The sequence below is a fragment of the Thrips palmi genome, unplaced genomic scaffold (genome assembly GCF_012932325.1).
Source record: "Thrips palmi isolate BJ-2018 unplaced genomic scaffold, TpBJ-2018v1 HiC_scaffold_18, whole genome shotgun sequence".
Taxonomy (NCBI): domain Eukaryota; kingdom Metazoa; phylum Arthropoda; class Insecta; order Thysanoptera; family Thripidae; genus Thrips; species Thrips palmi.
Window position 1 is genome coordinate 19628515 of NW_023144627.1, and position 21366 is coordinate 19649880.

Below are 21366 nucleotides of genomic sequence, written 5' to 3' on the forward strand. Positions count from 1 at the left end.
CGCACGCAGCCCCAGAATGCAATTCGCGTCCCGCTCCCTCCAGCCTCCCTCACCTTAAATCGCATTTATACAGTGTGGGAGGGGCACGGCGGCGGGCGCGCTGCGGGGTGGGGCGGGCTGGGGCGGGGTGGGGCGGGCTGGTACATGCGCACCAGGGCCCCTCCGGGGCGGGGCGGCGGGGCGGCGGGGCCTCCTCGGGGCGGCGGGGCGGCGGGGGCTCCGAGGCACGGGCAGGGGGTGGAGTTGCTCACTTGGCAGGGGGCCGCGCAGTGGACTCGGCGTACGTCCGCGACTCTTTCTACAGTGAAGTGAACGGACCGCGCGACGAACGCGGAGGGCGGCGCGGGCCGACGCGCTGTGTGCCAGTGTGTTGGTGTGTGTGAGGTTGGTACCGAGTGCTGAGTGTCTGGCCCACTGGCTGGCTGGCTGGCCCACTGGCTGGGCCGAGCCAGCCGCCACCGCCACGCGTGTGGCCTGCCTCTTGTTTATATCGACCGGCCATCCTCTCCAGTCGCTCCAGCCGCGTGGCTCCGTGCTCCAGAGTGCTTCAGTGTTGCACACCCCCCAGTGCTCCAGAGAGTTTACAGTGTTGCACACCGTGTGTCGGGTCGCGGCGCTCCAGGCTTGGCAGTGTGCTGTGCTGCTCACAGTGCGGGAGTGTGGTGAGGTGTTCTGAGGCGTGAAGAGGCTGGCTTCGCTAGTTCGGTATGCCTAGAGCCCCTCCAGCCGAGTTGAAACTAGTGTAGCAGCGCGTCCCCGAGACATCTGTTCCTTGCCCTCTTTCGCACTCGTCGCTGGCGTGCTTCCAGTGACTGCACTCCGGAATGCTGGAGGCTCGCGCCAAGTCCTTGGACAAGGCTGTGCTGGAATGGCTGGGAACGAATTGCTGGCCTGGATTAGGGCGGCACACAGTGGGCCAGAAGACCGGTGGACACGGACAAAACTCTGGAGGCGTCTTGAGCTCCAGAGTCGCTAAATGGGCCTCGAACCGAACGTGTGACCCCACCAATGGATTGCTCTCCGAACGAGGAATCTTACTGGTGGGCTCACACGTTCGGTTCGAGTCCTGCTTAGTGACTCTGGAGCTCAAAACGCGTCGGGGATTTTGGCCGCCTCCACCGGTCTTCTGGCCCACTGTGCGGCATCCTTCTTTCTCTCTCTTTTTTCGTTTCCCATCGCTGAGGAATGCACCCACCCCTCTCGGGGCGGTAGCGAGGCACGGCCTCTCCGACCCGAATATCGAGTCGGACAGGGCTGGATTTCGTTCCAGTCTCTTTTCTCTGCTTTGAAAGTACGTAAAAAATTAATTAAAAATAAAATAGCTGGCAGTAATTTAATTTGGCGCGCGCGTGTGTTTGGCCTGATTTTTCCTGACGCCCGAAGCAGAGGGACTCTTTTGTGACGGCTGGGTGAGGCTAGCGCAAGTGCTGGAGGCTCCCGTGGTTCATGTGGGCTGCGAAGCAGGTGGGGGAAAATAAATTCAGAATTGCATGGCATAAGGGCAAACTTAAAAGTGAAAATGCTTTAGTCCATTCTGAACCGTTTCTTGTCGCTGATGCAAGTTGCTTGCTGGAATGTCTTATCTTTGCGTCCAAGCATTCGTAAAACTAAATACTTTTGAAAGTAAGAAATTTGGCGCTTGGAATCTCAGCGATTAAGCCTGCAACGCTCGATTTCAAGCGTACACCGATTGCGCTTGAAAACGGGGGGGGGGGCTTCTCTGTGCCGGCCTTCCGGGAAGTGGAACAAGCGGAATGATTTTAACTTTTTTCTCGCTCTTCTTGTTTTCAATCGGTATTGAAGGGGCCGCTGCCTCACGAACCCATCAATATTAACGCGCCAAAGTTGTCCGAGTGTTTCGCGGCGGCGGGAAAAAGGTTTGCTGTCCGGATCGCTTCGCTGTCGCGCTCCCCTCGCGGGTTCGACAAACTCGACTCGGCGTGCGCGGTGCGGCGCGGTGCGCGGTGTATTGCAAGCTGTGTAAAGGCCGCAAGTGGCATTTCCTGGTAGGGATCCATGAGCCTACACTGCCAAGGCCCGGACGGTCGGACGGACGGGGCCGGCTCGTTGAAACAGTGGGAGGGAGAGAGCGAAAAGCACCGTCCGAGTTGTTGATGGCGGCTGTCCAGGCGCAGTGTGGATGATGGAAGCCTTGCTGGTCGGCGCACAGTGGGCCAGAAGACCAGTGGAGGCGGCCAAAACTCTAGACGCGTTTTGAGCTCCATAGTCGCTAAATGGGACTCGAACTGAACGTGTGACCCCACCGATGGATTCCTCGTTTGGAGAGCAATCCATTGGTGGGGTCACACGTTCGGTTCGAGTCCTATTTTGCGACTGGCCCACTGATACGAGAGTGGCCCTTTACGGACGGCCCCCGCGCAAGGGTCACCGCAGGACGCTATAAAGTCTCCCTTTGTGATACCCACCTGCCACGCTAAGCCCTCGACGGCCCGGGCGGCCGCGGACCGGGAGAAAAGGGGGGAGAGGGGCAACACTGGTCTTCTCCAAGAGCTACGGCCTCCAGTCCGCCCACACTGTTTGAAATTTTGAGCAGATTTTTTTGAAAAGTGGAAAATTTCGGATAATTTGTTTAACCTTGGATCTTCGAACAGTTTCAAAACCGCCGATGGTTCAATTTTTAATGAGTTCTCAACGTGTATAGTAGAATTTTTTTTAAAATTTAAAACTGTGTTGAAGAAATTAACAGTCCAGCCAACAACAAGCTAGTTGCAGTTTCGGCTCGTAGGTGCCTGGTACCTTGGTACCTGTTGCTGCGCGCCTCTCCTGGCCTGGTCCTGGTCCACCTCGAGAAAAGACTGCGGGGGAGGGGGCGCCAGGCTTGTTGAATGTCCCAGAATCAGGTCCGATCAATGGCAGTGGCGTGGCAGTGGCGTGGCAGTGGCGTGGCAGTGGCGTGGCAGTGGCGTGGCAGTGGCGTGGCAGTGGCGTGGCAGTGGCGTGGCAGTGGCGTGGCAGTGGCGTGGCAGTGGCGTGCCAGTGCCGTGACCACCGCCCTCCCCGAATACCTCCAGCTTGGACCGCAGACGACGGAGTGCGGCCGCTCTATTTCCTGTGGATTGGCTCGGCGGTGACACGGTGGGCCAGAAGACCGATGGAGGCGGCCGAAATTCTAAACGCGTTTTGAGCTCCAGAGGCGCTAAATGGAGCTCGAACCGAACGTGTGACCCCACCAATGGATTCCTCGTTCGGAGAGCAATCCGATGCAGGGGTCACGCGCTCGGTTCTAGTCCTGTTTAGCTACTCTGGAGCTCAAAACGCGTCTAGAGTTTTGGCCGCCTCCACCGGTCTTCTGGTCCACTGTGCGCTGTCGCGAAATAGCACCTGCAGCCGCCAATGAATGGCGTTTGCTTTTTCCTCGGCTTTCTGGTTTTGGCGGCAACACGGAAACCCCATTTGCATGGCGCTGCGGGAAATGGTCGCCACTCAACTTCACCCGGACAATGGGGCACCCGGGCAAGGTGGCGACGACGGGGGTGGCGGCGGAAAAAATGGAATGAGGCAAACAATGGGAAATCATAGCGCTGATGTCGTGTGTGGATCCCTCTCTAGCTTTCCGAGTGTGTGTGTTTGTGTGTGTTTAACTGTGTGTGTGCCCCGCGGCGACGGGCGCGGTGCGCAGACACACACTATTTGCCCTGTCGACACAATTAGAGAGATGTTGTTGACATCGAGTTATCGAAGTGTGCGTGTGTGCTCACCTCCGCGCTTTGTCTCTGCATGTGTGTGTGCGCGCCGCCTCCCCCGCGGGTTGCCCCGTGTTGCCGCGCTCGCGCCGCCGAGCCCAAATAAAAGGCCGCCAGCGCGCCTGGGCGGCTCGGCTGGCTGCGGTGAGTAAACTTTGGCGCCAATAAATTTGGCTTCCACTTCGGTTGGGGGGGGGGGGAGGAGGGGGGCTGGTTCCGTTTCCTCCGGCCCCAATCCGTGCCAGAGCCATCGGGCCGCGCGTTGGCGAGGTGGTGGCGGCGGAGGCTGTGGGTCCGAGAGGTGGGGCCAGGCCCGGCCCGGCTGGCTGCAGCGATAGAACGGGCGCCAAGGCTGGCCAGGGCCTGAAATCCAATAGGCAGGGGGTGGCGCCGTAGCGCTGATATGGGGCGCCTGCCTGCCTGCCTGCCTGGCCGCCTCTGGCTGGAGCCTCTGGAGCGCTGGAGCTAGCGAGGACCCTCCCCCAGCCCCATGCCACTTTTCTCCTCGGCTATAAGCCTCTCTCCCTCTCTCTCCCTCCCTCGCTGCCTTCCGAAGTGCATGACAGGCGTCCCCTGCCACTCTTCGTCCCTCCTTATATGCCCCCCCCCCTTCCCCCAGTTGTTCGCTGGAGCGTCGCGGCATGCCGTCGCCGTATTGGCCGAAACGGCTTGCAGGCTGGCAGCCCTCCTCCGTCTCTGTCGCACTCACGGGGCGCCGCGCGGTGCGAGAGTGACCGAGCGAGCACTGCTCGGGATTGTGCTGCTGGCGGATGCTAGCGCGTCTCTAGAAACCACTCTTGTGGCTCGTCTTTCTGTGACTCGCAGCTCGCAGCCTGCAGCACGGGTTGCCTGCTGCTTCTCCAGGCCGTGCTGGAGGCCGTGCTGGAGGCCGTGCTGGAGGCCGTGCTGGAGGCCGTGCTGGAGGCCGTGCTCGAGGCCGTGCTGGAGGCCGTGCTGGAGGCCGTGCTGGAGGCCGTGCTGGAGGCCGGCTGGAGGCCGTGCTGGAGGCCGTGCTGGAGGCCGTGCTGGAGGCCGTGCTGGAGGCCGTGCTGGAGGCCGTGCTGGAGGCCGTGCTGGAGGCCGTGCTGGAGGCCGTGCTGGAGGCCGTGCTGGAGGCCGTGCTGGAGGCCGTGCTGGAGGCCGTGCTGGAGGCCGTGCTCGAGGCCGTGCTCGAGGCTGCGCCGATCTATCGAGCCGTTCTGGTTTATAGTTCCTCCCTTCCGTCGGCCGGGCCGGGCCGCGCCAGCCGTGGGATCGGAAGGGGCCGATTAAATCGCAGGCCGCGAAACTGGAATCGAGGACTCTGTGAAGAAACGGAAATGGGATTCGCAGAGGTTTCAGTGATAACCTGTGATTCGTACTTTTTGACTGCTTTTAATTCCAAATGTGACTTAACTTAAAAAAATCAAAGAGAAATATGTTTGAAACAAAAAATTCCTATCAAATCTAGGTTAACTGAGGTTTACTAAAAAGTAGACTCCAGAGGGTCAGCAAGGGTCCGCTGCGAAGAAGCACGGTCAGGATGGCGGTGTGTGGTGCCAGTGTGGTGCCGGTGTGGTGGTGGGCTATCGCCTTGACGCTTTGTCGTATCACGGTTTTATGGTCAGGACCGCCCGAAAAAAATCCATTCTTCTTGACGTGACGAAAAAAAGGGAGCAGGACGAAAGCCCGTTGTTGTTTTGGGTCAAAGAAGCTGCAGCTCGCCAACATAATACTAGACACTACATGAAAAATATTCAATCTTGATTTCAAAATGAGTCGAAATTTGCATAAGAGCAAAAGCAACAACGAGGGTCGATTTTTCCGCTTGACGTCACGCTTTGGTTGAAAAATGCTGCTGCTGCTGTTGTAGTAGTTGTTGTTGGCATGTGCGGCTTTTGTTGTTGTTGTTGTTGTTTGACCGCTCCAGAGCGCCTTATTATGGTGCTCGACAGAGAGAGAGAGAGAGAGAGAGAGAGAGAGAGAGAGAGAGAGAGAGAGAGAGAGAGAGAAGGGGGCGGGGGGGCATGCAGCGCATTCCTCGGGGTGTCGGCACGAGATGATGAACGGCGAGGCCTCACCTGCGGAGCAGCAGACGCTTATTAAAGTTGCGGAAAGGGTGAAATAAAACAACAACAACAACAAAATGTTATGCCGCGCATGTTTTCGCGTGTACGCGGCGGGCCGCAGGGCCAGGAGATGAAAAGAGTATCGGATGAGACCGCCGCACACGGTTGCCAGATACGGTCGACCGTGCCGGGGCCGTGCACAGTCCGGGGGAGTCGGTCTATCCACACACACACACACACACACACACACACACACCACGCGGCTCGCTGCCGGCCCGTTCTGCGCTGCGCGATATGTCATGATGTCAAGAGCAGGGCCCCCTCGTCGTCCACGCCGTGCCGTGCCGTGCCGTGCCACGCCGCCACGCCCCGGCCGTAGCCCCTGTCTGTCATGGGGCGCGGCGGACTGGCAGCGCCGCCCGCCCGATTTGCAGCCACTAGTCGCACAAAACATTTTCATTTTATCTCTCCCCTCGCGTCGTCCCGCGCGCGTCAAAAGCGGCAGGCCCGGATTTGGCGGAAGAGGCGGCGGACTTTGAGGCGGGACGTTTCTGTCGCCCGGACAGGGCGCACAGTGGGCCAGAAGACCGGAGGAGGCGGCCAAAATTCCTGACGCGTTTTGAGCTCCAGAGTGGGACTCGAACCGAACGTGTGACCCCACCAATGGATTGCTCTACGAACGTGGAATCCATTGGTGGGGTCACACGTTCGGTTCGAGTCCTGTTTAGCGACTCTGGAGCTCAAAACGCGTCTGGAATTTTGGCCGCCTCCTCCGGTCTTCTGGCCCACTGTGGGGCGGCCCGCTTGTCGCTTGTCGACGGTGAAGCCGACTTTGATTGGGGAAGCTGTTTAAAGTGACCATCAATCATCCGCGTGGTGGTGTGAGTGGCTGAGGGTGACAGACAGACAGATAGACAGACAGACAGACAGACAGACAGACAGACAGACAGACAGACAGACAGGTAGGCAGACATACACGTACACACACAGACTGACAGGAGAGAGAGAGAGAGAGAGAGAGAGAGAGAGAGAGAGAGAGAGAGAGAGAGGGAGGGAGGGAGGGAGAGGGAGAGAGAGAGAGATAGAGTGAGAGTGAGAGTGAGAGAGAGAGAGAGAGAGAGAGAGAGAGAGAGAGAGAGCGGGGGTGTCTCGGCAAGCACGCGGTGCCATAGAATGCACTCCGCCATGTGCGGCGCGCGAGCGAACACGCCATAACAGGGACGGGCCGACGTGTTCGCCGTGACGCGGGAAATTCACGACCTATTCGAATTCCCCGTTGAATTTCAGCCGCACGCTCCCTCGAGTTTCGCGTCGGTCGGGTTAATTTTCTCCGTCATTTTGAGAACTCAGAACGGCCTCATTCTCCCACAAGGCAGTCAGTTGAATTTTCGACGCTCAGATTTCCTCCTTTTTAAATCCAATTTTTGCGTTTTTTTTAACGCGAGGCGAGTCAGGTCCCTGCAGTCCCTGCCCTGGAGTCACTCTCGTCTCTGCCTTGCCCCGCCTTCGCGACGCCTGACCCGCTCTGGCCCCCTAATTTCGCTCGGCAGTTCCGATTATCTGGCTGGCCGATTGGTCTCCAATCTGAATATTCAACAGGCCGAACGGGAAGGGGACAGACAGAAAACAGACAGACAGACAGACAGACAGACAGACAGACAGACAGACAGACAGTCAGTCAGTCAGACAGACAGACAGACAGACAGACAGACAGTCAGTCAGTCAGACAGACAGACAGACAGACAGACAGACAGACAGTCAGACAGACAGACAGACAGACAGACAGACAGACAGACAGACAGACAGACAGACAGACAGACAGACAGACAGACAGACCGACAGTCAGACAGACAGACAGACAGAGGGGCGCTGCAGGGATGGCACCTTGGGGACGCATCGAGCTTCGGGCACACCGTAAACCTACAGTGTACCTGGTCCTGCTGCACCGAACAGCATCGAGCCCCGGTGATGGGTCCGGTGGGGCCCGTCCGTCAGTGTAGTGGCCCCACTCTTGTTGCTGCGGCTCTTGTTTTTAATTGAGGCCGCGCGGGGAGCGCCCGGCAGGTAGGCCAGCACGCACCTGCCGCGACGCGGGTGCTCGGCGGGCTTGCCTACCCTCACTTTCGCGGGCGCTCGGCCCGTTGTCGGCGTGTAAGTGTACCCCCCCGACCCAGAGTACCCCCGGGTACACAACGCCTAGGGCCAAAGTACCCTGGGGTACATGACGACTAGGTCCAATGTACCCAGGGGTACAATGCGCCTAGGTGCCAGGCGAATTGTACCCCGGGTACAATGCGGCTAGGCGAAATGTACCCCGGGGTACATTTTGCCTAGGCTTATTGTATCCCCCGCCGGCCGGAGGAGGATGCACGTCGCCTAGGCGCAATGCACCCCCCCGGATACAAAGAGCCTAGGCGAGGAGTATCCCCTCGGCCGGCCGGAGGGGGATACAAAAAGCCTAGGCGCAATGCATCCCCCCCGGATACAAAAATCGAGAAAAAAAAGAAGAAAAAAGGGGGGCCCTTCTCCCACCTCCGCACACAGGTCGGAGGGCCGCCTGCAACTTCGGTGGATCGGGGGAACCGGTGCTTTACAGGCGGCGACCCCAGGGGTTCTCGTCTGTATATGGGCCGGGCTTGAAGGGCGGGTTTGACAGTCTCTCTCTGCCTTGAGAGCCTTTGCTTTTCGCGGGGTGGTCTGTACCAATGTACACCCGCTGTCCGGCGCTCTCTACCAAACATACAGCTTGTTTAAGGGCCAGCTTCAAAGGACTTATCATCTCCTCCCGACGAATCAGGAGGACCCACCCGCGACCAATTACGGGTGGCTGGATTGACGGATCAAATACTCCGTCGCTCCAGTGCCGAGGCCAACCCGCCGAAGCGCAGTTGCTTTTTAGACACCCCAGCGGAGTGGCCAGGTGAATGTGACTCTGACCACTACACTATCAAGCTTGTACGTCTGGCGTCGTGTTGGACGACGGGTTTGAGTTGCAGTGGAAGGAAGCCAGTCGAAAAATGTAATGAAATGATGGGAGTCGATCCCAGGACTCTACTGCCGGGCCGCACGACTTTTGCCGCTCGTCCACCACGGCCCATGACGAATGGAGCGGCGTGAGGCGGGCTCTTGACGCGACAGGAATGGACCGACCCGGTCAAAATTTCACAAGAAGTTTGGGGAGTCGAACCGCCGACCTCAGCACGGAGAAGCGACGCCTCTACTCCCTAGACCACCACAGCACATGCAGTTTGTTGGCTGCAGTCACGGTTTTCAACCACACTGGGCGAGGCAGTAAAAATAAATGTTAAAGTTCCTATAGGAATCGAACCCCCGACGTGTGGGACTGTTCTACACGGCTCCGCTCTGATGGCCTCAAACCGTTCCACAAAAGAAAGGAAATCGAAAAAAAATTTTGAGATGCCGGTATTCGAACACCGCACTGTGCAAATGCGATCGAACGTCTGTAACATTTGCGGTGTTCGAATACCGGCATCTCAAAATTTTTTTTCGATTTCCTTTCTTTTGTGGAACGGTTTGAGGCCATCAGAGCGGAGCCGTGTAGAACAGTCCCACACGTCGGGGGTTCGATTCCTATAGGAACTTTAACATTTATTTTTACTGCCTCGCCCAGTGTGGTTGAAAACCGTGACTGCAGCCAACAAACTGCATGTGCTGTGGTGGTCTAGGGAGTAGAGGCGTCGCTTCTCCGTGCTGAGGTCGGCGGTTCGACTCCCCAAACTTCTTGTGAAATTTTGACCGGGTCGGTCCATTCCTGTCGCGTCAAGAGCCCGCCTCACGCCGCTCCATTCGTCATGGGCCGTGGTGGGCGAGCGGCAAAAGTCGTGCGGCCCGGCAGTAGAGTCCTGGGATCGACTCCCATCATTTCATTACATTTTTCGACTGGCTTCCTTCCACTGCAACTCAAACCCGTCGTCCAACACGACGCCAGACGTACAAGCTTGATAGCGTAGTGGTCAGAGTCACATTCACCTGGCCACTCCGCTGGGGTGTCTAAAAAGCAACTGCGCTTCGGCGGGTTGGCCTCGGCACTGGAGCGACGGAGTATTTGATCCGTCAATCCAGCCACCCGTAATTGGTCGCGGGTGGGTCCTCCTGATTCGTCGGGAGGAGATGATAAGTCCTTTGAAGCTGGCCCTTAAACAAGCTGTATGTTTGGTAGAGAGCGCCGGACAGCGGGTGTACATTGGTACAGACCACCCCGCGAAAAGCAAAGGCTCTCAAGGCAGAGAGAGACTGTCAAACCCGCCCTTCAAGCCCGGCCCATATACAGACGAGAACCCCTGGGGTCGCCGCCTGTAAAGCACCGGTTCCCCCGATCCACCGAAGTTGCAGGCGGCCCTCCGACCTGTGTGCGGAGGTGGGAGAAGGGCCCCCCTTTTTTCTTCTTTTTTTTCTCGATTTTTGTATCCGGGGGGGGATGCATTGCGCCTAGGCTTTTTGTATCCCCCTCCGGCCGGCCGAGGGGATACTCCTCCAGGCTCTTTGTATCCGGGGGGGTGCATTGCGCCTAGGCGACGTGCATCCTCCTCCGGCCGGCGGGGGATACAATAAGCCTAGGCAAAATGTACCCCGGGGTACATTTCGCCTAGCCGCATTGTACCCGGGGTACAATTCGCCTGGCACCTAGGCGCATTGTACCCCTGGGTACATTGGACCTAGTCGTCATGTACCCCAGGGTTCTATGGCCCTAGGCGTTGTGCACCCGGGGGTACTCTGCGCCGACGGGTACAGTTCGCCTCCTACACCGTCCCGGGCGCGTTTTGGGCTCCAGAGTCGCTAAATGGGACTTGAACCGAACGTGTGACCCCACCAATGCTCCGAACGAGGAATCCACTGGTGGGGTCACACGTTCGTCGTTCGTTTCGAGTCCCATTCAGCGACTCTGGAGCTCAAAACGCCACTGGAGTTTCGGCCGCCTCCACCGGTCTTCAGGCCCGCTGTGCGCGGCCGGAGGTACCTCCCTCTGTCGCCTGCACCGTAACCGCCTCGCGTCTGCCCAAAGAGCCTCGCGGCTTCCTGCGGGCCTGCGGGCCTTGCCTGCGGGCCTTCGGGTGTCGGGGGTGTTGGGGCGACGCGTTAATACGACCCGGATACGCGAGCTCGGCCTGGCTCGGCCCCCACCTCTTTTCCCCCTGTCGGTCCCCTCCGAGGGGGGGGGAGGGGGCCCTCGCCGCGGGAGGTGGCCGGCCCTGGGCGGCCCCCGGCCCCGCCGCAGTGGCCTCCTGTCGTGCAATGGAGAACGCAGCGAACGCAGTGCCCCCCGAAGAGCCCCCCGCCACATGGCAAGTGCATCGACGCGGGTTCGAATCCCAGTGGCTGCCGCCGTCTTCTTTTTTTTTCGGCCCGTGCCGTGTCCGGTGGTCGGTGCGATCGGCAAGTGTCAGTGAAGTGAGAGTGCAGAGGGATCGAGGTTCGAATACCGGCGGGAGGAGTATTTCAACCACTCTTCGAAAATTAGCCTGTTAGGCAATATCTGGACTTCCCTCTGGAGACGTTGCTTTGTCGGCAGCCTAAGGTTGGCAACACTGGGGGGCATTTTCGCCTGCGTACGTGGCAGCTCTGGACTCTCCCGTCTGTGTTTTGTGTTGAGTGTTCGTCTGTCCCGACGGTTCGCCGCCCCGCTTGAGGCAGACTAATTATGCCTGGCCTGCGACCCACAGTGGGCCAGAAGACCGGTGGAGGCGGCCAAAACTCTAGACGCGTTTTGAGCTCCAGAGTCGCTAAATGGGACTCGAACCTAACGTGTGACCCCACCAATGGATTCCTCGTTTGGAGAGCCATCCATTGGTGGGGTCACACGTTCGGTTCGAGGCCCATTTCGCGACTCTGGAGCTCAAAACGCGTCTAGAGTTTTGGCCGCCTCCAGAGGTCTTCTGGCCCACTGTGCGACGGGCCAATTTGGAGGGGTGACGCCCCGTCGAGATGTCCGGAAACTGTCTAAAAAGTGTCTAAAAAGTGTTGCGGAAATTAGTCGTGCCGCACCGCCATCCATCTCGCCGCCGCCGTGACTCTGCCGAGGGGGCAAAAACTCGCGCAATCATGTGTACACGGCCCCCGAAATCACACGCGAATCATTGAGAATCACGCGAAATCAAGCAATCCGAAATCAGCCAAAATCACTAAAATCGACCGAAATTAGGCAGTATCACACGAAACCAGGCCAAATCAGTCCGAAATCATTTCTTTCCGAACACAATCACACGCAATCACGCTCAACATCACCCTGGTGCGTCGCGAAATAAGGCAAAATCAGCCATGAAATCAATTAAAACCATGCGCAATCATTGCGTTTTCCGAATCATGTGTACACGAAAATCCCGAGTTTTTGCCCCCTCGGACTCTGCGGAGAAATCTTTCTTAATGAAATGAAACAGGAAAAAAGGGGGGCCAGGCTCGGCTCGCATTAATGACTTAATTCCCGCATCATTGGAGCCCCTTGTGTCGTTAGTTCCCTCCGAGAAAGACGAGGGTTTTCGTAAATCGAGACGAGACTCTTCCAAAAATCGACGAGGGAAACGTGCAAAAGGACTTGGATGCTGTGTGACTGGAATTTTCCTCGTGACGGTTTGGGCGGTGAAGGTTTCGCCAAGGTCCCCGGGACAAGTGGCTAGTCGCGTATTCTCGGACCGTGCTTCAGACTGACTCCGAGAGTCGCTCCGTCTCTCTCGCACCTACACGGGACGCCCCATGGGTGCGAGAGAGACGGAGCGACAGGGCCGGAACTGGAGACTGACCCGGCAACGCTGCGCTAGGCTGTGCCCGCGTGCCAGCTGACCTCCTGCCGGGATAAACTCGGCCGCACTGACCCGCACAAAAGGGGCAGGCCGCTTTGGCAGTTCGGCAACGCTGCCTGGCCGGTCGCTGCGGCTACTGGAAGCACAAGCCAGGCTGGGCAGCTCAGCCAAGCCCTTCGCTGAGGGCCTCAGCGTGCTGACGCTTGTAGCTTACTCGAGCAACAACAAATTTTCGCGATTTTTTTTTTCTCGGTCAAGGAGCAAGTGCTGGTTACCCTTCGCCCCACCCCCTTTCCACTCCCGCTCTGCCCTCTCCATCTTCTCTTGGGTCCTCGAACCTACCCCCTCCCCCCCCTTTTCTCCCCCTCCCTTGCGGCACCGCCCTCCAGAAGAGCATTCATCGGAGAAACAATACCTCTTCTTGGAAGGCGCCAGGGCAGGGTGATGAAGCCGGAGGCACGCAGCCCCTGATTGTAATCAGGATGAATTGGGCGTCGCTCGATCGGAACCACCGCCTTCTGCGCATGCCAATTCTTTGTTGTTGTTTTTTCATCCTTTTTTTTGTAAATAGCTTGACGATGAAAGCGTCGAAAGAGCTTTTTTTTACTGCCACGATTTGGGTCATGGAAATTAATATACTCGAAGATTGTTTTGATATTCAAAGTAAGACTTTTTCATAAATTCGTCAACGAACGTGAGGCAAGGCGCCTGTGGAAGAGAGGGTAGGCAAGCCCGTCGTGCCGAGGTGCGTGCGTGGTACGCGGTGGCCTACCTAGCAGGGGCTCGGCTCGCTTCGACTGCGCGCCAGTCTTGATGCCGACCTTGACTCGCGAGTAACGGCTCTGTTTAACGGTGTTGCAGGTGATGCTGTGATTGGCTGAGACCAACCCGGGGACAAGATGGCGGACGGAGCCAGCCTCAATACGGACAAGGCGCTTCTGTCGCTGGAGATGAACCAGTGTGGAGTGGTAAGGCACTTCTGCTCCCAAAAAATAACGTCTTGGATCTACAATTTTTTTTAAGGAAATAATGTTTTTGATTCAAAAATTTTAAATGAAAAGAATTCTTTACAACAAAAACTTTTTGAAAAAAATATCAAAAAAAATTGAGAAAATTTTTTTCTGGGTGTGAATGCAATTAAATTCAAATGGCAGGTGGTGGCGTCGACGAGCGGGGGCGGCGATGGGGGCGGCGCGGGGGGCGGCACGGTTTCCAAGAACGCGCTGCCCGAGCGGGGATCCTGGTCCTCCAAGCTGGACTTCATCCTGTCCGTGGTGGGCCTCGCCATCGGCCTGGGCAACGTGTGGCGCTTCCCCTACCTCTGCTACAAGAACGGCGGAGGCGCCTTCCTCATCCCCTACTTCCTGACCCTCTTCCTGGCCGGCATCCCCATGTTCTTCATGGAGCTCGCCCTCGGCCAGATGCTCACCATCGGCGGCCTCGGCGTCTTCAAGATCGCCCCCATCTTCAAAGGTAAGCCCGTTTTTTTTTTAATATCATTTTTTACATTTTTATTTTATTCTTTTCTAAATTTTTTATTTGTGTTTGACTGCCTCCAGGAATTGGCTACGCTGCTGCAGTCATGTCGTGCTGGATGAACGTGTACTACATCGTCATCCTCGCCTGGGCCATCTTTTACTTCTTCATGTCCATGCGTTCCGGTAAGTTCACCAGTACAAGCGTCTGATGTTGAAAAATCAAGTCCCCCATGAAACCACAACCACTGCCCCACAGACGTGCCATGGAGGACCTGCAACAACTACTGGAACACGTACAAGTGCGTAAACCCGTACGCCCGGAAGAACCTGACCTGCTGGTCGGCCTACATCAACCAGACGACGCAGCGGGTGTGCAACGTGAACTCCTACAACGTGACGCTCAAGGAGATGAGCGACCCCGTCAAGGAGTTCTGGGAGTGAGTTCTTTCGAAATGAGAAGAAGACCGCGGAGGCGGCCAAAACTCTAGACGCGTTTTGAGCTCCAGAGTCGCTAAATGGGGCTCGAACCCAACGTGTGACCCCACCAATGGATTCCTTGCTCGGAGAGCAGTCCATTGGTGGAGTCACACGTTCGGTTCGAGTCCCATTTAGCGACTCTGGAGCTCAAAACGCGTCCGGGATTTTTGCCGCCTCCACCGGTTTTCTGGCCCACTGTGTGCGAGCGAGGGTCCTGACTGGCGGCGTTGGCGGCCTTCTGCAGGAGGCGAGCGCTGCAGATCTCCCCCGGCGTGGAGCACGTGGGCGGCATCCGCTGGGAGCTGGCGGGGACCTTGCTGCTCGTCTGGATCCTGTGCTACTTCTGCATCTGGAAGGGCGTCAAGTGGACGGGCAAGGTGAGAGGCAGCCAGACAGACGGACAGGCAGGCAGACAGACAGACACACAGACAGACACACAAACACACTGACAGACAGAAAAGAAAACCATTGGCAATGTGCAACAAAAACGATGCCCAACCGATGTATTTGCGTCGAGGGCCGATGCTCTGCAAAGTTTCTTTGAAAAAAGACTCACAAAAAAAAACAGCTGGCTGAACTTTTGTCAGTGTACCCAGAGGGACGGGTCTGTCGCGGTGTTTCATGAATGGGACATCCATCAAAACGAGCTGCGGGGTCCGTCAATCCTTCCCCGTTCCCTTCCCGGTCCCTTCCCGCGGCAACTGCTGCAATTGTCGCCCAAGCAGTGTGGACCGAGGGGACTCCCAGCACGCGAGAAAAACAACAACAAAAACAAGGACAAGGGTGACGCCTCTGTCTGTGCCTGCAGGTGGTGTACTTCACCGCGCTGTTCCCCTACGTGCTGCTGACGGTCCTCTTGGTGCGCGGAGTCACCCTGCCCGGTGCCTGGGAGGGCATACGGTTCTACGTCATGCCCAACCTGTCCAAGCTGCAGGAGTCCGAGGTGAGTCAGCTTTCCCCGTCACATCTCTCTCTCTCTTCTTTTTGTTGTCCTTTACTATGTTTAGACGAGGACAACGGCACTCAACTTGCTGGAAACTGTTTGCAGGTGTGGATTGACGCTGTGACTCAGATCTTCTTCTCGTACGGTTTGGGTCTGGGAACGCTTGTGGCCCTCGGTTCCTACAACAAGTTCACCAACAACGTGTACAAGTGAGTATATACGCCCCTGAGACCGTGAGGCCGTGAGGGGTAAGCTGGGGGGGGGGAATTGGAGCAACTTTCTTCCCGCCCCGAACCGCGCGCGCTGCCACGAACTTGTTGCCCAGACCCCTTGGCCTTCCCTGACGGGCCTGGCGCGGAGTCCCTCGGTGCGCGGGGTATCCCCGGCCGGGGTAGCTGCGGCGGGGCGCGGCGCGGAGTCCCTGCGCGCGCGGGGTATCGCCAGTGGCGTCGCTGACGGCGCTGACGGCCTGCTTGTGGCTTTGCAGGGACGCCCTGATCGTGTGCGCCGTCAACTCGTCCACGTCCGTGTTCGCGGGCTTCGTCATCTTCTCGGTGGTGGGCTTCATGGCGCACGAGCAGCAGAAGCCCGTGGCCGAGGTGGCGGCGTCGGGCCCGGGGCTGGCCTTCCTGGCCTACCCGTCGGCCGTGCTGCAACTGCCCGGCGCGCCGCTCTGGTCCTGCCTCTTCTTCATCATGCTGCTGTTCATCGGGCTGGACAGCCAGTTCTGCACCATGGAGGGCTTCATCACGGCCATGGTGGACGAGTGGCCGCAGCTGCTGCGCCGTCGCAAGGAGCTCTTCATCGCCGTGGTGTGCATCATCTCCTACCTGGTGGGGCTGACGTGCATCACCTCGGGCGGCATGTACGTCTTCCAGATCCTCGACTCCTACGCCGTGTCCGGCTTCTGCCTGCTCTTCCTCATCTTCTTCGAGTGCGTGTCCATCTCCTGGGCCTTCGGCGTGGGCCGCTTCTACGACGGCATCAAGGACATGATTGGCTACTACCCGCTGGGCTGGTGGAAGTTCTGCTGGGTCGTGTCCACACCCTTCATTTGCATCGTGAGTACCGCCACTTAAACGAGCCTCGCTCCCGCAGGTTGACTTTACTCAAATCCGCCTTTCTGCCAACTTTTTCAGAGCGTGTTCATCTTCAACTTGGTGCAATGGACCCCAGTCAAGTACCTGGACTACGAGTACCCGTGGTGGTGCCACGCATTCGGCTGGTTCACGGCGCTCTCCTCCATGCTCTGCATTCCCGGCTACATGGTCTGGTTGTGGCACAAGACCCCAGGAGACTTCCAAACGGTAAGAATAAGCCTGGATAGACGACTTGAGCTAGGCGAAAGAAGAGGAAGAAAATACCTTCCCGAACATGGCGGCCGGCCGCCGTCGGCTGCTAGGACCAATGAGGGGCCGGCCGCCATGTTCGGGAAGGTATTTTCTTCCTCTTCTTTCGCCTAGCTCAAGTCGTCTATTCATCAATTTCAAATCCCAGTAGTCTACTTAGGAATTGCCAATTTGACCATCTTGACCATCACTAATTGTAACCAATCCCCTTTTCCAGAAATTCCGTACCATTGTCCGAATAGATGATGATGTAGAAACTCTCAGGGCTAAGATGCAGGCTGAAGCTAATGCGGTGCAGTGCTAAACTAGACCCAACTGCAGTCAGGCTGCCAACCAAACACGTATGTACTTCCCAACAGTGGTACTTCCTACATCATATTACGCATTTGTTTTTGTCACAGGACGTTCATGTTTTGTTTTGAACTTCACCTTTGTTTCTGCATACAAACAAGGTTATGTGTTGTAAGACAATGTTTTAGTTTTTTACTTGTATGAATAGTTTTTTTTAATTATTTATAAATTCCTGTAATTTATTAAATATGTTCTTGTTCTGTTATATCTCCAAATTTCAAGTAGCTGTGTCATCAAATGACAATAATGAAACTTTTTTTTCAAGGGGTATGCAAGTACCCCTTGGTGAAGTGCTTCCAATGTAATTCATTAGTGTTTTAATGAAACCAAAGAACTATTCATTTTTTTGGAAAGACTTGTTGACATTATTTGTAAATGAATGTATTTTTGATTCTATTTACTATGTCGTGAAATCTACTCACGAGACTCCTTTGTTCTGCATGAAAACGTGAGCAATGAAAGGGGAATCTTGCTTATACATGAACAGCGTTTGAACTTAAATTTGGGCAGTCACCACAGCTGAGCTGCTGAACTGCCCACTTTGACATTTTTGTTTTGTTTTTACATCATGAGCGAGCTTCATGAGTAAGGACTTAAGAAGTAAAGGTGTGAGCTTCTAGCCACCATTTTGTTAAGTGGAGAATATTTTCTCCTTTATTAGTCATTAGTTTTACCATTAAGATTTTGCGTTCTGGAAGGATAACTTAAATGTATAGGAGTGTACAATCTAGCTCACCATGAATCTCATAATATCATTGATTTATTATAATTGTATTGTTATTGTTTTGTGCAATGTACAAGCACTCAGTATTTTTAAGCTGTCTTGCAGCAAAAGTGTATCACTCAATCTGTTCTGTATCAGCTCTATATCAAAATCTTCCACCAACTTTATAAGTATTCAATGTAATATTTATTTTCTATTTTTTTATTTTAAGGTGTTTTTGCACAACCAAGACCATTTTTGTGTTCTAAATCTATACCTCAATCTTCAGGACCCTGGTATTCTTGATATAATTTTCACAAACGCAGGTGTCACCTGTTATTTAAAACGGAACAAGGGAAAGAAGGCGCAAAATTAGGGATGAGTACCGATTTATGCATAGCAAGTTTTTTTGCTATAATTTGACCCCATCGTGTTTTATCTTTCCCCTTCAAGTCAATATTTTTGAATAGCCAAATATCTTTTAATACAAATTAGTGTGGCGTGTTGCCTTCTGAAGCGCACAAAGCTTTTATTGGTGCTATGATCTGTTAGTAGGTGTACTCTCTTCCCTCATCTCATGTACAATCAGTACTAATTGACCAGAGTAGCATTCCTTTTGAACTGAGTACATTGAGATTTAATATTAAGTGTAACACACTCTTCAGTGCTGTTAGTATTTTTTGTGAATTTCTTGTATTTGCATGATTATTACTTGCACTTGTCATTAATGTCAATTTAATGTGATTAATGACAGATTCTTGGTTTGGCGGAAATTGTTTAGTCACATGCATTATCGCTATAATTGGCAAGGGCCATGAAAACACTCGTCTTGACAACAAATGTTATTGTATTCTTAGGAGAAAATATGGTACGGGGTGTACGAGGGACTTTATCATTTTAATTACTATGGGAGTATTCTAGTGACTCCATAACTTTTCAGCTCTTATTAAAATCAATGTCTTCCATTTACATTCTTGATATTAGAGAAACGTAGATCTTCATATATTTATGCTTTGTGTATTTGCTAAGTGTAAAGAGGAGAATTGAAGAATCGGGAGCTTCCATTAGAAGCCTTTTTAGGCATGTTTATATTAGCAGACTGTATCTTGTAGATAATTAAGAGGATCAGTTTATTGTTGCTACTAGTCACTTGTACATGAAGCGTGGAAAGGTGGCATGTTCACTTGCGACAGTGAAACATTATTACTAAGACCTCTTTTCATGCGAGCCAGTACAATGGGCTGAAGCAAATTAAAAGTGATATATTCAGAAGAAGAAAAAGATAATAATTTGCATTTGACACTGTCTCTTCATAACATTAAGAGCAAATCTCTTACTGTTTTCTGGCCTCTCAGGAGGAGCCAAGATCAATTGGAGAAGTGTTTCTCACTGATGTCCTTTTGTCTTCCAATTACTTGTATGGCCTCTACTATGGTCTGAAAAAATAAAACTAGCCTGCTACCTTGTTTGGATAGTAAAACTTCAATTAATTAAAGTCATAACTCCTCTTAGAGGGGCAAAATTTTTGTTGTATAAACCAGTTTTAAAATCCCATTTGAAGTTACTTTTTATCTCAAAGGGACATTCAAATGCCAATGATACTCAGAGAAAAAATACTTTCAAAAGTATTCAATTTTTTTTTGTTTATTCATCTTAATAATAATTTTCTAAGTATTAGCACTACTGCTTGCTGTGAATTTGAGAAAATAGATTGTGATGAAACTTTAGTGATTTCATGTCTTCCAGAAAGTATTACATATTATGTAAGCCTTTTTAACAGGTCTAAATTTTATTAGAACATTAGAAAGCTGCTTTGACACCCCTGAACTAAGTTGCATGACTGATAAATGTAGAACAATTTGGATGTTTTTTCTAGATAATTTGATGAAAAAGTCCTAAGAGTTTGCTTTATTCTTAAAGGGGCTCATCAGTTGTCTCAGATACAAGCGTTCAAAGATAGGAATTTCATGAACCAGATTTTTATTGCTCTGCCTTGGTACCTTTCCATGATTTGATTTAACCACATTTATGTGTGGCCTCAATGGGCAGTGACATGTTTGTGTCTCATTGTATAAAGAGCTTACTTGCATTTCAGAGCAAGCCATTAAGGTCGCACATAATACAAAGCCATCTCTGGCTGTGGTACATGCCATATTCTTGGAGGCGACCGTAGAGAGCACTCCCTTTTCAAAAAAACAGCTTTTTTAACATAAAACATGATTGTAAAGCATTGTTTGAACTATTGTCTTCCAATTGTAGTTGATCTATGTAAGTGTTACTGTGTTTTACATTCCATTACTGTCTGTAGATACCTAAAAAAAAACTCATGTTGTTGTTGTGTACTCTCATGATTCAAACAGTAGTTGTAACAAAACTGAGCTCAGGAGATAAAAGACACCTCAGAAAAAAACGGTCTTCTTGTTCATCATTCCTAACTTACATCGTTCTCATGATTCCGAATCCAATTGATTTCACACCAATTGACCAACCACCAGTCGAACTGGACCGTGGAACGCCTGCGAACTTCGGGGTAGGCAATCCGGTGTACATGTTGGTGGAGCGGGTGGCCTACCCGGGAGTCTGCGGGCGCTCCTACAGCTGCCTTGGACGACCCGCAACGCCACCCACAGGGCCTTCTCCGGGGCGGCTGGGAGTGTGAGTGCGAGAAAGATTGTGCGCGCGCACGTGACACGTAACGCAACGCGTAAGGCCCGTAAGGCGAGACAGGGACAAACAGCGCGTGGTTGGCGGGGTGGCCGCCAGGCGGCGCGGCGCGCGGTGGGGAGGGGGAGGGGGAGGCCCCGGAGCAGGGCAGGCCGGGCGAGGGCGGCGGAGGCAGCGCGGCAGGGCAGTCCGCGCTAGCACGCGAGCGGAGGCAGCGCCCTCAGCGCCCTCGGCCGTCGGCAGGACGCCCAGGCGCTACCGCCCAGCACCACCATCACCACCAGCTTCGCCTGCACCCGGCCGCCTAGCGCCGCCAGGCCCAGGGCCGCGCGGCCGGCCGGCCCAGCTCAGCGCCACCGCGTCGCCGCCACACGAGCAGCCACTGCCGTAAGTCCTCCCCGCGGCCACCGGCACCTCGCCGTCGGCGTGCTCGTCCACGACCTCGTTCGCGCGGTTGACAACAACAAAGCGCCTCTCTCTCTCTCGCACGCCCACGCGACGTGAGAGAGAGAGAGAGAGAGAGATATGAGACTGTCCTGTCAATTCGCATCGCGCTTCGCACTCTGGTCTGTAACCCCTCGCGCGGGGCGGCCCCGGGTTCGATTCCCGGCGGGGTGTCAGCTTTTCACCTCGCCGTGCCCCGTGCCCCCTTTCCCCCACCCTGACCCGTGCCCTGCGCGTACCGCGTACCGCACCCCCACCAAGACCCCCATCTCCAGCACCGCCACCGCCAGCATGCGCCAGCACTGACCTGCTGGCCTAGCCCGGCCCCCGGCCCGGCGTAGCGGCGTAGCCGCGTGGCCCGGCGAGGGACGGTTCCGCACACTTGCCACCCTCCCTCTCGCTCTCTCGCCCTCTCACCCTGCCTCTCAGTGCGTCTCTCTCGACCAGTGT

At 54.8% G+C, this 21366-nt stretch overlaps 1 protein-coding gene across 3 annotated transcripts; it reads left to right on the plus strand.

Moving 5' to 3' along the window:
• Window positions 1-248: 248 nt before the first annotated feature.
• On the plus strand, window positions 249-20222 carry LOC117644873 (sodium- and chloride-dependent GABA transporter 1). 3 transcript variants are annotated; one of them, XM_034384541.1, is made up of 11 exons: window positions 249-384; window positions 13369-13475; window positions 13662-13980; window positions 14067-14168; window positions 14242-14422; window positions 14707-14839; window positions 15271-15405; window positions 15511-15614; window positions 15893-16466; window positions 16545-16712; window positions 16972-20222. In XM_034384541.1, exons 2-11 carry the CDS (start codon window positions 13407-13409, stop codon window positions 17056-17058), a joined length of 1872 nt encoding a protein of 623 aa, XP_034240432.1. In that variant the 5' UTR covers window positions 249-384; window positions 13369-13406; the 3' UTR covers window positions 17059-20222. The 3 variants fall into 3 exon arrangements, with proteins under 3 accessions (XP_034240432.1, XP_034240434.1, XP_034240433.1); XM_034384543.1 differs by lacking the exon at window positions 249-384 and adding an exon at window positions 522-662; XM_034384542.1 differs by lacking the exon at window positions 249-384 and adding an exon at window positions 10991-11055.
• Window positions 20223-21366: the final 1144 nt, after the last annotated feature.

What these genes read in the sequence shown, in the direction of transcription:
- LOC117644873 (XM_034384541.1), top strand. Translation starts at nt 13,407, where the DNA reads ATGGCGGACGGAGCCAGCCTCAATACGGACAAGGCGCTTCTGTCGCTG. An exon ending in GCGTCAAGTGGACGGGCAAG is followed by an intron (nt 14,840 to 15,270) that starts GTGAGAGGCAGC and finishes CTGTGCCTGCAG; the next exon opens with GTGGTGTACTTCACCGCGCT. An exon ending in CCAAGCTGCAGGAGTCCGAG is followed by an intron (nt 15,406 to 15,510) that starts GTGAGTCAGCTT and finishes AACTGTTTGCAG; the next exon opens with GTGTGGATTGACGCTGTGAC.